This window comes from Urocitellus parryii, chromosome 2 (genome assembly GCF_045843805.1).
Source record: "Urocitellus parryii isolate mUroPar1 chromosome 2, mUroPar1.hap1, whole genome shotgun sequence".
NCBI classification, from domain to species: domain Eukaryota; kingdom Metazoa; phylum Chordata; class Mammalia; order Rodentia; family Sciuridae; genus Urocitellus; species Urocitellus parryii.
The window spans coordinates 211987819-212002274 of record NC_135532.1 but is presented as its reverse complement, the minus strand read 5'-3'; the positions used below and the strand labels follow the sequence as shown (position 1 = coordinate 212002274).

General features: G+C 39.7%; 1 protein-coding gene across 2 annotated transcripts; it reads left to right on the top strand.

The window, feature by feature from the left end:
- Positions 1-2: 2 nt before the first annotated feature.
- On the top strand, positions 3-11635 carry Rwdd2b (RWD domain containing 2B). Of its 2 annotated transcripts, XM_026396140.2 has the most exons (8): positions 3-82; positions 947-1064; positions 2147-2762; positions 8065-8234; positions 9549-9775; positions 9879-9946; positions 10065-10427; positions 10675-11635. In XM_026396140.2, the coding sequence occupies exons 5-8, from the start codon at positions 9569-9571 to the stop codon at positions 10907-10909; spliced, it is 873 nt and encodes a 290-aa protein (XP_026251925.1). In that variant the 5' UTR covers positions 3-82; positions 947-1064; positions 2147-2762; positions 8065-8234; positions 9549-9568; the 3' UTR covers positions 10910-11635. The 2 variants fall into 2 exon arrangements, with proteins under 2 accessions (XP_026251925.1, XP_026251927.1); XM_026396142.2 differs by lacking the exon at positions 2147-2762.
- The last annotated feature ends 2821 nt before the right edge of the window (positions 11636-14456 follow it).

Genomic DNA, 14456 nt, shown 5'->3' with positions numbered 1-14456 from the left:
GATTGACGCCCGCCTCTGTGTAATCCACGCCGGAAGCTGGCGCACAGCAGTGCGGAGTTGTCGCCGATGAAGTTTTTCCTGGGTGGGTTATCTATGAAGTAAATTAAATCTTTCTGAAAGCGTGGGTAACTGGTGGTGGTCTGTGGTTCGGAGCCTTCTGAACGGTAAACACGAAATTTATGCCGTTGGATCAACGTGTTGCACGGCCCAGGTTGTGGGTTTCTGGGCCGAGTCACAGGTCTGGGCATGAAGGTAGTTGTTTAGTTTCTATTCTCCAGCCTGAGGAAACTCAGAAGCTCTGTTTCAACTGCACCACTTGCATCTCGGAGGTTTCTGGAAAACTACTAAACAACCACAACCAAAAGAAACTACCTATACACACAAGAACATGGATGTATCTCTATGATACTGAAAGTATACACAAAATTACCTACTGTATGATTGAACTAGCTGAAGTTCTAGACCAGACAAAACTAATTATGGTAGGGGAATATGAGCATGGCCTTGGGCTTGAGCCTAAGCCACTCCATTTTAAGAACTCCTGTTTGAAACCTGCAGTCTCACCAGGCATGCCTACTGGAGAGGTCCTGTGACAAACAAGTCAATTCTCGACACCCTGATAAGGCTCAGAGTGAAGCCTCAGGCAATCTGTCCTCCACCTTTTAGAGGAAAAGGTTCCCGATAAGAGGGAAAGATTAGGGTGGGGACCACCAGACCAGCTGTTTCAATCCCACAGCAAATGTCATTGAGAAATCCAGTGGCAGCTGTTAAGAACTGAAAGGGGGGGGGGCGTCAAAAGCCTCAAAAGAGCTAATAACAAGACATTCAGCCAGCCAAAACTGATGCCCTTACACTGAGAGTCTGATGAGGACTTGCACTGACATCCCAACACTTCTCATCCTTTGCTGATCTTCTGCATCTTCCTCATTGCTCTCAAACTCTACAGCCACATCTTGACCCTGGTGAGAGCCTCAATTTCTCCTTAAGTCCGTCTCCTAGACTGGCGGTCAGCTTCACCTAAGGAGAAGCCTGTCTTGGTTCCTGACCTGATCAACACTGTCTGAGTGAGTGTGCATCTGCTGGACTTAAAAACCTAAGGCTTGAGAATTTTGAGCTAACACTTGAACTTAGCACGCAGAGGGAATGTCTGTCATAAGTCTGCCATGATTAAGTGTGTTTTCAGTCCTTAGAATTAATTAATCTAGAATTGTTCACTGTGAATTTATCTAGAATTGTTTGCTCTGAATTGATTTTGTCTATTGCAGTGCCTAGCATTAAGGATTGTCATTTTTCTTGACTAAGAACCTATAGAGTGAAAGTGTATTGAATGATTTGAGTGAAAAAAGCATTGAAAATGGCAGAGCCATGTGCACATTCTTTATTTCTCCTTGACTTAGCACCTTTTGCCCATGGAGACTGGGACAAAACATCACAACAGTGGTTGCCTTTGCGGGAAGTTGAGCATGAACTGACTAGGAAAAAGCTTAAAAGGAACTTTTCTGAAGTGGTAGTAATGTGCTATATCTTAGTAGGAGTTGGGTTACTTAAGTATGCTGAGGCTGGCTTTGAACTCAGGATCCTCCTGTCTCAGCCTCACCAGCAGCTGGGATTACAGGTGTGTGCCACTACACCTGGCAACCTTATCAATCTTATCTTTGCTTTAAAAGAATATCCTCTAAATGGCAAGAAGTTGATTAACTTTCATTGTCTTTACATAGGAGATTCCAGTAGCATCTTTCCAGCTGTGATAACCCAAAATGTCTTCAGAATTGCTAAGTGAACAAGGGGAATCCTTTCTTGAGAATTGCACTGCAAAATTTTCACTGTAAAATTCTCTCCACTTTGTTTATGCTTAAAATTTTTCATAATAAAAGTTAGAAGTAGATTATATAATGGCATAAAAAAATGCCCAATCAAAACACCAGGTAAAAAAAACAGATATGAATACCTGTGTATTATCATTTTTATTTTTTAAAAGTTGTTAAAGTTAGCAGTTATGTCTAAATTGAATGTTTTCAAATCTTGACATTCATAAAATTATAAAACATCATAAAAGTATAGTGCACGTAGTTGGACAGGGAAGACAAAAACATTTCTAACTATTCTCGTGTTGGGAGTCTCCTTCAAACAGTCCTTCCATTAACAGGGACAAATCTGTGGATGGATATGGTTCCTCCCACCTTGATTACTGGAAAGAACACCTAAGGTTGCCACGGCCAACATCTATCCTCTCTTGAATCTCCCTATTGTCTTGCTACTCTGGTTCAGGGTCAAGGGAATAGATTAGAAATGCACAATCTGGGATTCCTCTCCCAATATCACCTACCTAATCCCGACCTGACGTTGTTCGCGTTTGAGGAGCTTTACTTTAAAGGACCAATCCTGGCCCTACTAAATGCTGCCCGGGTCACTCCGACAGTGACAACAACTGGGAAATGACAATGATGTTGGGATGGGGCAATATAAGACTGAAAACTGCGACACAGAAGCACCTGCGGGGTCAAAGAACTATGCAGTTCCAAATGCACAGGAGAAAACACGCGGCCGCATTCCGGACCAAAAGGTCAGGACAGTTAATTACTTCCGGGACTCGAAGCCTCGCGCGCGTAGGCGTTATTCCGGAAAGCGGTGTCCCATTTCTCCCAGGCCGCCCCGCAGGACCGGCTGAAGCTTCAGTCGCCCAGCCCTGGAACTTTGTCTCCCGAGGGGATATGTAAGCCAGGAAATCCGGGCTTACAGCAGCGATGGAGCCACGGCTCTAGGTGAGTCTCGGCGGGGGCACTGGTAAAGGGGACTGAGAGTCTTCCCAGCTGAGAGGTCACACCAACTTCCTGGAACTTAGTACGTGATAAGACCGCCTTCCCCCCCTCTGCGAGTCCACTCATTGGTCCAAACCCACCTCGCCGTTTCCTAGTCCCGCCTATAGCATCTCAGAAGACCCAATCAGGAGCGACGGCGTCTTCCCGCTGCGCAGTTACTGGGAAACGTCGCGACTTGAGCAATCAGAACCCTGTGCTTTGAAAAGCTAAGCTGCTGGGAGAGCTGGTTCCACTCCGGAGGCTCGTGTTTCATTATACATTGTAACAGCAATTACTGAAGTCTTGGGGGGTTTTCTCGTCAAAGAAAATAAGTTGTCAAATAAATGTCTTAACCTGTGACCTCACTCCCCTACTTGACCCAATCACGGGTGGTCGCGTGCTTGTTTGTTAATTTCAGTTTGTCTTCCCCAAACTCATGAGATCCTCTCCAAACTTCACTCCCTCCTGGCTGACTTTAAACAAATACATAGCTTGAAATAAGTGTAGGTAGCTGGATGTGGTTGGTGCACTCCTGTAATTCCAGCGACTCAGGAGGCTGAGGCAAGAGGGTTGCAAGTTCGAAGCCAGTCTCTGCAATTTAGCAAGCCCCTGTCTTTAAAAACTAAAAAGGGCTGAGGATTTAGCTCACCAGAGGATTGAGCACCCCAGAGTTAAATCCTCAGTACCAAAAAAAAAAAAAAGATTTTTTAAAAAATTAGCCTTGACTTCCAAAATTACACCTCAGCTAAATCTCTAATAAAAATCATATATCTACCTGCCTGTTGGACATCTCTATTTAAAGGTATCTTAATAGACCTATTATTTGATTTGTTGAAAACCAAGCTTCAGTTTCCATAATCTTCCCTATCCAAGTAAATAGCAAATCTTACCATCCATTAGCTTAAATCACAGAGTCATTCTTATGTAGCTCATGTAATTCATCAGTAAATCCTGTTGGTGCTCTCCAATGCCCTGTACATTGCTCACCTCCCTGAGCACCTCCCCTAATTCAAACCACCATCATCTCTCCCCAGGTTATTGCAGAGCTTATCTGCTCTTCCTGCTTACCTCTTCCTACCTTGTAGCGTGTGTGAGCCTCTTCATAAGTTAAGCTCCTCTGGTGGTCTTCTGTACCAGGGAGGATAAAATCCAAAGTCCTGGATGGCCCTGCAAGTCCCAACACAAACTTCCCAGTTTGTCTCCACTAACCTCCTCTTCTTTCCCTCTGGTCCCAGTTCACTCTACTTTAGCAAGCTAGTCTGGCACCCTCCTGCCTTCTAACTTTTGAATATGCTCCTTCTCTTTGGTAGGTGCATGGCTTTCTTTTTCAATTCCTTTGTCTTGCCTGCCATCACTTTTCCTGACAACCCTGTGTACAAACACTTTTGTCTCCCTGCTGTTCTGTGTCCTTGTTGTCATTTCCAATCTTTGTAACAGTTATCCCTTGGGCATACATATTTGTTTTTTCATGTCATGGCCTCTCACTAGATTAAATCTCTATGACAATTGAGATTTTTGTTCCTTTTATTCGTTGTTACAGTGCCAATGACAATGTTTGACACATAAAAACTGCTTGAGAAACATTTGTTGAAAGAATGACAAATAATCATTATAGCAAGAAGTCATATAACTCTACTCTGTTACCAGTCATTCCTTTAAGCACTTTTCACACATTCGCTTAATCTTCACAGCACCATTATCATTCCTGTTTTGGAGATGGGGAAACTGAGACTCAGGTACATCAAATGACTTGCCCAAAGTCACACAGTTAGTGGCAAAGCTGGGACTTGTACAACTGAAATCTGATAAAGAGTCCATACTTTAGCCAGGTGTGGTGGTTTACACCTATAATCCCAGCTGCTCGGGAAGCTAAGACAGGAGGATTGTGAGTTCAAACCCAGCCTCAGCAAAAAGCAAGGCACTAAGCAACTCAGTGAGACTCTGTCTCTAAATAAAATTCAAAATAGGGCTTGTGATGTGGCTGAGTGCCCCTGAGTTCAGTCTCTGGTACCCACCCCCAAAAAAGAGTCTGTACTATAAACTATCACAATTTTTTTTTTTAAAGGTAAATTCTGGGCTGGGGTTGTGGCTCAGGGGTATAGTGCTCGCCTAGTACATGTGAGGCACTAGATTTGATCCTCAGCACTGCATAAAAGTGAAATAAAGATTTGAAAAAAAGGTAAATTCATTTTCTCTAATAATCACCAAGTGAATTGTTTTCTAGCATTATTCAACTTCAAAAAAGACTAGAGAATATGTTTATGAAATTATAAATCTGGGAATTTTAAATAGTTATGAGAAAAATTTAAATAATAGCAAATGCTTAAACTATGTTAAGTGAAAATAGTAGGATATAAAATTATATGAAGTTTCTGGTTTCTAAAGAAAGCATTGTGATTGAAGGATGGAAGAACACATGTATCAATAACAATTGTTCTATTTATTTTTATACTAGGAATTGAACCCAGGGGCACTTTACACTGGGCTACATCTTCAGCCCTTTTTATTTTTTATTTTAAGACAGGGTCTCACTAGGTGCAGAAGTTGGCCTAGAACTTGCAATCCTCCTGCCTCAGCCTCTGAGTTGCTGGGATTACAGTTGCATGTGCGACTGTACCCAGCCTCTAATGGTTATTTGAAAAAGACTTAAAGGTGGTGAGTAATCATGGTAATATTTAAACTACAGAAGTCTGGATGACTAGGTGGCATCTTCTGCTCTTCTGTGGTAAAAAGAGCTAAATCAATTAGCCAGGAAAAGAATGTCCTGAAGTAAGATAGGTTTGGGGTAGACAGCATACTAAATTGACCTCTTAAAAAGTCATTGCACTGTTGGAATCTAACAATAAGGATTCTGAAAAGGCACATATAAAATGCGTACACGCTAATCAGTACCCAAGGTCACCCTAAAACACCCTGTTGAACTTTGTTTTGTTTACTCTATCTCAAGAGCTTCTCCTAGCACCTAGCCTTCTGTGATTCCTCTCTCCCCTCCTCCCCACCCCCAGCATGGCATTGACACTGTAGTAATCAGTGTCTTAAGGAAATCAGTTGAAGATTCACTGAGATTAGGAATTATATGGTGTTGACATTGATTTATACTCTAATCTGTGGAGACAGTCCAATGTGTACAAGAGTGCTTCGTATTTTCCTGATTTATGTCGAGTTAACTCTAATGAATGCAGCACCCTGCCACCTTTCACTTTTAGTCATTCTCATAATGCTTAATTGGTTTTTGGCAGGACATACCTATAATTTATTTTTTTTAAGTAGAACTTTTTTCCCTCTTCAGAAGTACCATATAACAAGTTAGCTAAATCATTGAAAAAATACCATTTCCTGGTATTGAAGAATAAAACTAGGGGTTGAGGCTGTAGCTCAGTGGTAGAGCTTCTGCCTCACACACGTGAGGCACTGGGTTTGATCCTCAGCACCACATACAAATAAATAAATAAATATATTGTGTCCATCTACAACTAGAAAATATTTTTCAAAACAGAATATAACTATATTGGAGGAAATAAAGTAGACTTGAATAAAGAGAAAGACATGTTCCTAAAGAACTTGATAATACTTTATCCAAGGCAGCCTTTGTGAATTGGATCCATTTTCAGTGAGCTACCTTTTTGTGCTACCAGATATATAAAACAGTCTTATCATGAACAGTGGATAAGTTCACTGCACAAGGTAACTTTTATTTAAGAGTGTTTAGCTGGCCTTCCATGGCCTCTAAGCTGCCCCACCCCTTGTTCTCAGTACTGGTGCCCAGCCAACCACTATGTGAATCTCTTCCTAAAAGTCCATGCTTTCTTGCCTGCCTCCTTGGAGCCCTGCCTAGAAACTGCATATGATCATCATCATCGTAATAACAGTGTGCAGTGTGAGTTGATAGACATTAGAGGCAATGTGCAAGATTCTCCCGGGAAATAGGCACTTTGAAGAGACTCTTTAATAAAGGGGCCTTTTCCAAAGGTGTGGCCAAGTTCAAAGGATCAATTACACTCCCCAAGTGCAAAAGCCTGCTGGAGCCAGGGACAAAAGGAATGCCTGAAGAAACTGTGGTCTTCAAGAGCTTCAACCATGGTCAGAATCCTACCAAAGCAAAGAAGGAAGAATGAAAAAATACCCTGGCCTCTTTCTCTTCCCATTCTCCCATGTCCTGTGAGCGCATAGACTGAACCCAACCACAAAAGGCAGAGGGATAAGATGCTTTCAGGCTATGGAGGTCAGCTGCCTAGAGTTCAGTGCAGAGATAAGGACTAAGAATGGATTTAGAGGACAAGCAAAAAGAAAATAGTCATAACAATGAGCCCCTGAATTAGATCTTGGTAGTTGGGATTGTGAGGAAGGCATAAGTTCAGGAGTGTACAGTCATCCCTCCATATCTCTGGGTTCCATGTCCATGGAACCAGTTATAGATTGAAACCAATTATAGATTGAGAATATCCAGGAAAAAAAGTTATGCCTGTATGAACAGATTCTTTTAGATTTTTTGTCATTATTCCCTTCACATGGCCTTTACATTGTATGGAGTGTTATAAATTATCTAGAGATGATTTAGAGCATATAGGAGGATATGTAGGTTATATGGAAGTGCCATACCATTTTATACTTGAGAATCCCTGGAATGTAATATTTAAACATCAATGCCTACATTATAATTAGTGGCTTTTAACTATATTTTGAATATATCTGAGTGAAGCTATTAGACAAAGGAATTATTGATAAACAGGAATAAATGAAAAGTAAATAGATATTTAAAAGGAAAACAAAAATAGTTATATAAAATATCAAAAGCTTAATGAATAAAATTTGGAATTTTTATGTAATTTTTTGTTAAATAAATATAAATTTAAAAAAAAAGAATCCCTGGAGTATAGAGTATAGTATCTGCAGGGCATCCTGGAACCAACCCCCCATGGGTACCAAGATAACTGTACTGTTTTACTTGTGCTTGGGGAGGCTACAGCCTTCATCACTTAGCTGTGCTGCTTTCCCACCTCAAAGACTAGCTTTGAACCTGTGATCCTAACTTTAAAAATGTTAACAGGGATTACTTGATTACTTACTTCCAGAAGCTCTCCTCCGTATGCCTTCTTCACCTATCTGTGTCTTACACTTTCATGAAGGTTCAGCTCAGATCCTGCCTTCTTCCTCAAATCTTACCCTTTTTTGGCCCATTTCATTGATTATGTGCTCATGTTATTCCTATGATAATACCTATGTCATTTAATGCAACCTTTTTGTTGTTACTTTTGTATCCTATTAGATGTGTATCCTGATCTTCAAACTAAGTAATGCCAGGAAGACATGAAGGTCAAAGCTTTACATATAATAGCTGCTTGATAAATTTTACCAAAGATGAACAAGAATGATGTGAAGACACCACTGATTTAAATAATGATGTTTAATTTCACAAAATAAAATATTTTAAAGAAGGTAAGCCAAGTTTTCCTGTGTAGCAATGAGGTGTTTTTTCAAAAGAGTAATCATTCTTTTTCTCTGCTCAGTTTAGAGATAGTACATGCTAATGACAAAATTTCTTTCTTCCTTCAACCCCTTTCAACCAACACTAATTGGTGAATTCATTTCTAACTCTTTTCTATGCATATACAATCATGAAAAAATAATATAGCATGAGGCCCTGGGTTGGATCCCTAGCAATGAAAGGAGAAAAAAAAAATATATATATATATATGCACACACACACACACATAATATGTGACTCTATATAATAATATATATAAAATATATATGTGAATACTGTGGGATCTATATAGATATAGATATATATACACGCATTGTTCTAGCTACTTTTTTTCAGGTAACCGTATGTCATGAACATCAATGACGATAGACATTTTTAATGACCTCATAATATTTTCTTGTTTGCATGTATATTTATTAAATAAGTGTCCTATTGTTGAACATTAGAGTCATTTCTGATTATTATTCTATGCAATGATTTAATTAACATCTTTAGTTTTCTGATATGAAACATCAATACGCTGCTATGGTGTAGACTTACGAAAGAAGAGGAGGCACTTACCCACTGAGCCACATCTCCAGCCCTATTTTATATTTTATTTAGAGACAAGGTCTTACTGAGTTGGTTAGCGCCTCACCATTGCTGAGGCTGGCTTTGAACTCATGATCCTCCTGCCTCAGCCTCTCAAGCCACTAAGATTACAGGCATGTACCACTGTGCCAGGCATGCTTTTGATTTTTTTACTCTGAGACAGGGTCTCACTGCTAAGTTGCTGAACCTTTGATCCTAACTTTAAAAATGTTAACAGGGATTACTTGAGCTGTGGGATGATTAGCCATTACTTGCTCTTCTTTATTTTCTAAAAAGAAGTTAACCATACACATAACTAAATTCTCTTACTCATTTATTCATCTTATGTTTCCTCTCTTCTGGATATATAATTGGTATAGCTTTTTGACTGTAATTTATTTACTTCAATGAAGTTGGTCATTGTGGTAGCTGAAAATACCAGGTGTACTATATAGATAATAGGAAGAACAAAGGAATTTAGTTATTATTAGAATAGTATGTCTCTCACTGGATTGCCCCCACATTTTTGGTCTTAAGCATAGTACATCTGAAAGTAGAATAAGGAGGGGAAAGACCAATTAAATTTCATATTTTATGAAAAAAATCAAGTACCTTTTGGTAAGTACCCATGTTAATCTATTGAGTTCTCTCAAGATTGTATATGTAAATTGTCTCTCTTATTCTTACCTCCTTAGAAACTTACAGATGTCCAAAAATGATTGAGATAGAGCAAGCAGAGGCCCAGCTCTCTGAGTTAGACCTGCTGGCCAGTATGTTTCCTGGGAAGAATGAGCTCATAGTGAATGACCAACTGGCTTTAGCAGAACTGAAAGATTGTATTGAAAAGAAGACTATGGAGGAGCGATCTTCAAAAGTTTACTATACCATCAATATGAACCTAGACATATCTGAGAAATCAATGGTAATTTAACTTTGTTTTGGTAAGGATTGGAACATGCCAAGACTTACAGTAACACGGCATTCTTTTCCCTCTTTTCCTTTGTCTTTCTTCTTGCTCTTCTCAGGAGATATTTTCTCTGGCCTGCATTCTTCCCTTTAAGTACCCTGAAGTTCTGCCTGAAATTACTGTCAGGTATGTTACAGAAACACTGACTAATTTTAGAAAGTCAAAAGTCCTCAGAATAAAAGCAGTTCTTGAGTTTTCTCTTCCAAGAAAATTGATTTAATTTTTCCCCCTTCTTTTCTATCAGATCAGTATTATTAAGTAGATCCCAGCAGACCCAGCTGAACACAGATCTGACTGCATACCTGCAGGAGAATTGTCAAGGAGATGTCTGTATATTGAATGCCACTGAATGGGTTAGAGAACACGCCTCAGGCTATGTCAGCAAAGATGTCCCATCTTCCCCCAACACAGAAAGTGCAGTCCAGCCAGTTGATCCCATTCTTACAAGACTTTGGATTTACAGCCATCACATCTACAACAAATGCAAAAGAAAGAATATTCTAGAGTGGGCCAAGGAGCTTTCCCTGTCTGGATTTAGTATGCCTGGAAAACCTGGTGTTGTTTGTGTGGAAGGTCCACAAAGTGCCTGTGAAGAATTCTGGTCAAGGTTTGCTTTCACATAGTCTATATATCACATCAATAACAGCAGTATAAGAGGTTTTGGTTAGGATCACAACCAAAATCATAGCTGATTAAAATAAACACCAATGAGATAAAAGTAAACTTAAGAAAAAAAAAGATATCTTTGCTTATAAGATAGGACATTTGCTAAAACTGTTTTATAACTTCTGTTATAATGCTGTAGAATATTCAACACAATTTTAAAAATTTCCACTTTGAAAATTTCTTTTCAGACTCAGAAAATTAAACTGGAAGAGAATCTTAATTCGCCATAGAGAAGACATTCCTTTTGATGGTACAAATGATGAAATGGAAAGACAAAGGAGATTTTCCATTTTTGAAGAAAAAGTATTCAGTGTTAATGGAGCCAGAGGAAACCACATGGATTTTGGTCAGCTGTATCAGTTCTTAAATGCCAACGGATGTGGGGATGTTTTCCAGATGTTTTTTGGTGTAGAAGGACAGTAACTAAGGAGAAGAGTATTTTGTATTTTGTCACTGTTGACTTTTTGTTTTTTCCCACTGTTTCTTGAGAGATGAAGTAGTTTTAAAATTGAGTGCAGTGGCACACACCTATATTCTCAGTGACTAAGGAAGCTGAGGCAGGACGATCACAAGTTCCAAGCTAAAAACTAAAAAAGGGCTGGGGGTGTAGCTTTGTGTTGGAGCACTTGCATGTTAGGGTAAAAATAAAGCAAGAAAAAGAAGTGTAGTTGATGAAAATGTCATGATTTAAAGAACCTGCATTTCAATTTTTAATCTTTAAATTATCAACAGAAATTTCTTGACATAAAAACTACCGATTTTGAAAAAGAAATTACTTATATAATGTTGGTAGCCCAACTTGTCAGCCCTTCCCAACATCCCCTTTTCCTTTACCTGCTATCAATAAAGAAGTTGGGAAAGCTTAACTGCTCACCTTCGCAGCCTCTGTTGCAGCTACAGGTAGCCTTGGGACACATTTACAGGATTTCTGTGAAAGATTTGCTTCTCAAATAGAAGTGATAAAAGTGGCTAAGCCATCTTTTTCCCTATTTTTGAAACAAATACTGAAGTTATGGAAGAAGCTGGAATGGTCCTTTCAAATGAGAAAGGAAAGATCATGGGAACCAAAGAGATACCAGTGCTCATCATGTTGGTCTGCTGATCCAGTACCATCCTCTGACTATCTGTAGATATCTTATTATGAAATAAAACCAGTTTTATTTAAATTTCTTTTAATTTTGTTTCTTGTTACTAGCAGCTAAAAGCTAGTTTGCAAATAGATTTTGATTTCTTCAAAGCTTTAGATCAGTGTCTACCCCCGCCACTTGACATACTGATAGTGAAGTTTTTCTTAGTTGTTTTTCAGTTCATCTTCAGTTTAGTATACTTATGGTCTGCCCCTGCTCCTGGGCTTGCCTCACAGAAGGCTGAGATGTAAATAGAGCTTGTACTTTTCAACTGATCGTATCAAATTGGTAATTTAGAGAATTTTGGCAATTTGAATTTTGACAAATATTTTTATTCTAGAAGTGACTTTCTGGAAATTAATTTTTGGCAAATTGACCTAGAGTCAAATAAACACACTGCCTGATGTCTCAGTCCTCTGTAAATCAGTTCCAGAAGTATTTATTAAATACTTGTTAATTGCTGATTGGTAACCATATGTTGAATATTCCTTGAAGAGTCAGACTTGGTTAGGGTTGGAGTGAGATATAAAGTATTGTTTACCTTTGTTGGAGGCAGTACATGTGCCCATCACTGAGTGAATCAGTGAATAAAATATATATAATATGTTAGTATGTAAAAGTTAGAAGGAATAAGAGATCAAGGCAATGTGGACACATCTTAAATATAAAGATGGTAAACACAGATGGGAATCAGAATGGCATTAAAACACAGTGCTGCTGGGCGCGGTAGTGCAACCCTGTAATCCGGGTAGCTTGGGAGGCTGAGACAGGAGGATTGTGAGTTCAAAGCCAGCCTCAGCAAAATTGAGGCGCTGAGCATCTCAGTAAGACCCTGTCTCTAAATAAAATACAAAATAGGGCTAGGGATATGGTTCAGTGGGTAAGTGCCCCTGAGTTCAATACCTAGTACCCCCCACACCAAAAAAAAAATAGTGCCCATTTTCATGTCTTCTGTACCTCCTTATTGCCTTCTTGCTGCTCACCTCCTGATACCAACCATCTGTGTGTCTAGAGTTTTGACTCTTCTAGCCACTACCAAATTTGGATAAAATTTGATATCCCTAGAGACCACCAAAGGGACCAAATTATGTATGTATTACTTTTAACAGAATTAGTCATTGCATATTATCTTTAAAAATACAATGTTATGTACAAATAAACATGAAAAGTAATAAAAACAGGCTGGGATTGTGGCTCAGTGGCAGAGCACTTGCCTAGCATGTGTGAGGCAAGGAGTTCAATCCTCAGCACCACATAAAAAGTAAACAAAGGTATTATGTTCATCTATAACTAAAAATATTTTTAAAGAAAGTAACAAAAACATAGACTACAAGAAAAAGATTTGTAAGTTCTCTTCCCCAATACAGACCGCCTGTCAAATTTAGATATTATGATATAAACAAGAGAAGTACAGATTTTCCAATCTCATGAATAACAAATTCCTTTGAAAATAGGAAAAAGTATTGCAATCATCAAAAGAAAAAAAGCAAGTTAGGTGATCCTGCCTATCTTATACATTGTAACAGACACAATAAAAGCTATAAGAGGGCTGGGGATGTGGCTCAAGGGGTAGCGCGCTCTCCTGACACGTGGCAGCCGTCTGCCACAGAGATGTTGTGTCCGCCGAAAGCTAAAAAATAAATATTAAAAAATTCTCTCTCTCTCTCTCTCTCTCTCTCTCTCTCTCTCTCTCTCAAATAAAAGCTATAAGAAATCTGAAATTAAATGTTAAAGGCAATAGCTCTTATGTCCTCTGAAACAAAAACAGAAATCTAAGATTAGTTCCACAAATCTAAATTAATTGAGAAACAAAGCCACACTGATTCCAACTGCATAATTTTAAGCACATTTGCTTTTGTTCAAAACTACAGCTTTTCAGCACTTAAAAACTATTACACACTCAACTATTATGCAACTTTTTTTTTTTAAATAAAGATGTTTATCAGGGAAACCCAACAAAAATCATTGGGGAAATTCTATAAAAACTGCAAGGCAGCTGACAAGTCCACAGCCCAATTGTGCCACTGCAGTGGGGGTAGATTTCAGGAAAAGCCACAGCAAATGCCTGGAGATAGCATGGAAGACATGATTTACTGGAGAAAACTTCCCTGTGTATATGTGATTGCTCCAAGAAAAGTATAGTGGCGACGTGCTGAACCAGTAGCACCTCTAGCCCTCAAGGTGCATAGCCAAACAGCACCCTCCTCCCCCTCACGGTGTTTGGTCGATCCATTGGCCAAGGGCTGGAATCCTGACGAGCATCCTTTCCACAGTGCTTTCAGCTCTGAGCCAGTCTCCTTTCAGATAGCGGTTTTATATCTTATGCTGCAGAGCAGTGACATCAACAGCATTCTCTTGTTTATACACGGAGCACTGGACAGAGCAACTGTCCTGGCGTACCTACTAATAACACTAACCTTTACTAGTTCCCAATGTGCACAAGGGTCCTTAAAGAAAATATCTAGCTGGACTTCCCAGTTCGAGCTGCTCCCATTACCCTTAGCTGGGCTAGGTTTGGGGAAACAGAAAGGAAGCGTTCAGGGACATGATAATCTGTCCCCCTTTGCTTTAGGGATGATACGCCAATCTGATGTCACTAAATTCGGGGAAAGGTTGTAGGCTTTAATGTTTTTCATTATCTCTAAAACGTGAGCGGCGGGGCCTGGCGAGCGAAGAGCCAGGTCCTTCGGGCTCCTTGTATTCTGGGGCGGTAGCTCACAGCAGCTGTCTCTGAGCCCCTACCGGCCACCACCGCGCCCAGGCGCAGCTTCGGCGCTCTAGGAGGATGCGCTAGACACTTCAGGCGTGCGGCCATTCTGTGAGGCGTGTCCCTGAAGCACTAG

What these genes read in the sequence shown, in the direction of transcription:
- Rwdd2b (XM_026396142.2), top strand. Translation starts at nt 9,569, where the DNA reads ATGATTGAGATAGAGCAAGCAGAGGCCCAGCTCTCTGAGTTAGACCTG. An exon ending in CTGCCTGAAATTACTGTCAG is followed by an intron (nt 9,947 to 10,064) that starts GTATGTTACAGA and finishes CTTTTCTATCAG; the next exon opens with ATCAGTATTATTAAGTAGAT. An exon ending in TGTGAAGAATTCTGGTCAAG is followed by an intron (nt 10,428 to 10,674) that starts GTTTGCTTTCAC and finishes ATTTCTTTTCAG; the next exon opens with ACTCAGAAAATTAAACTGGA.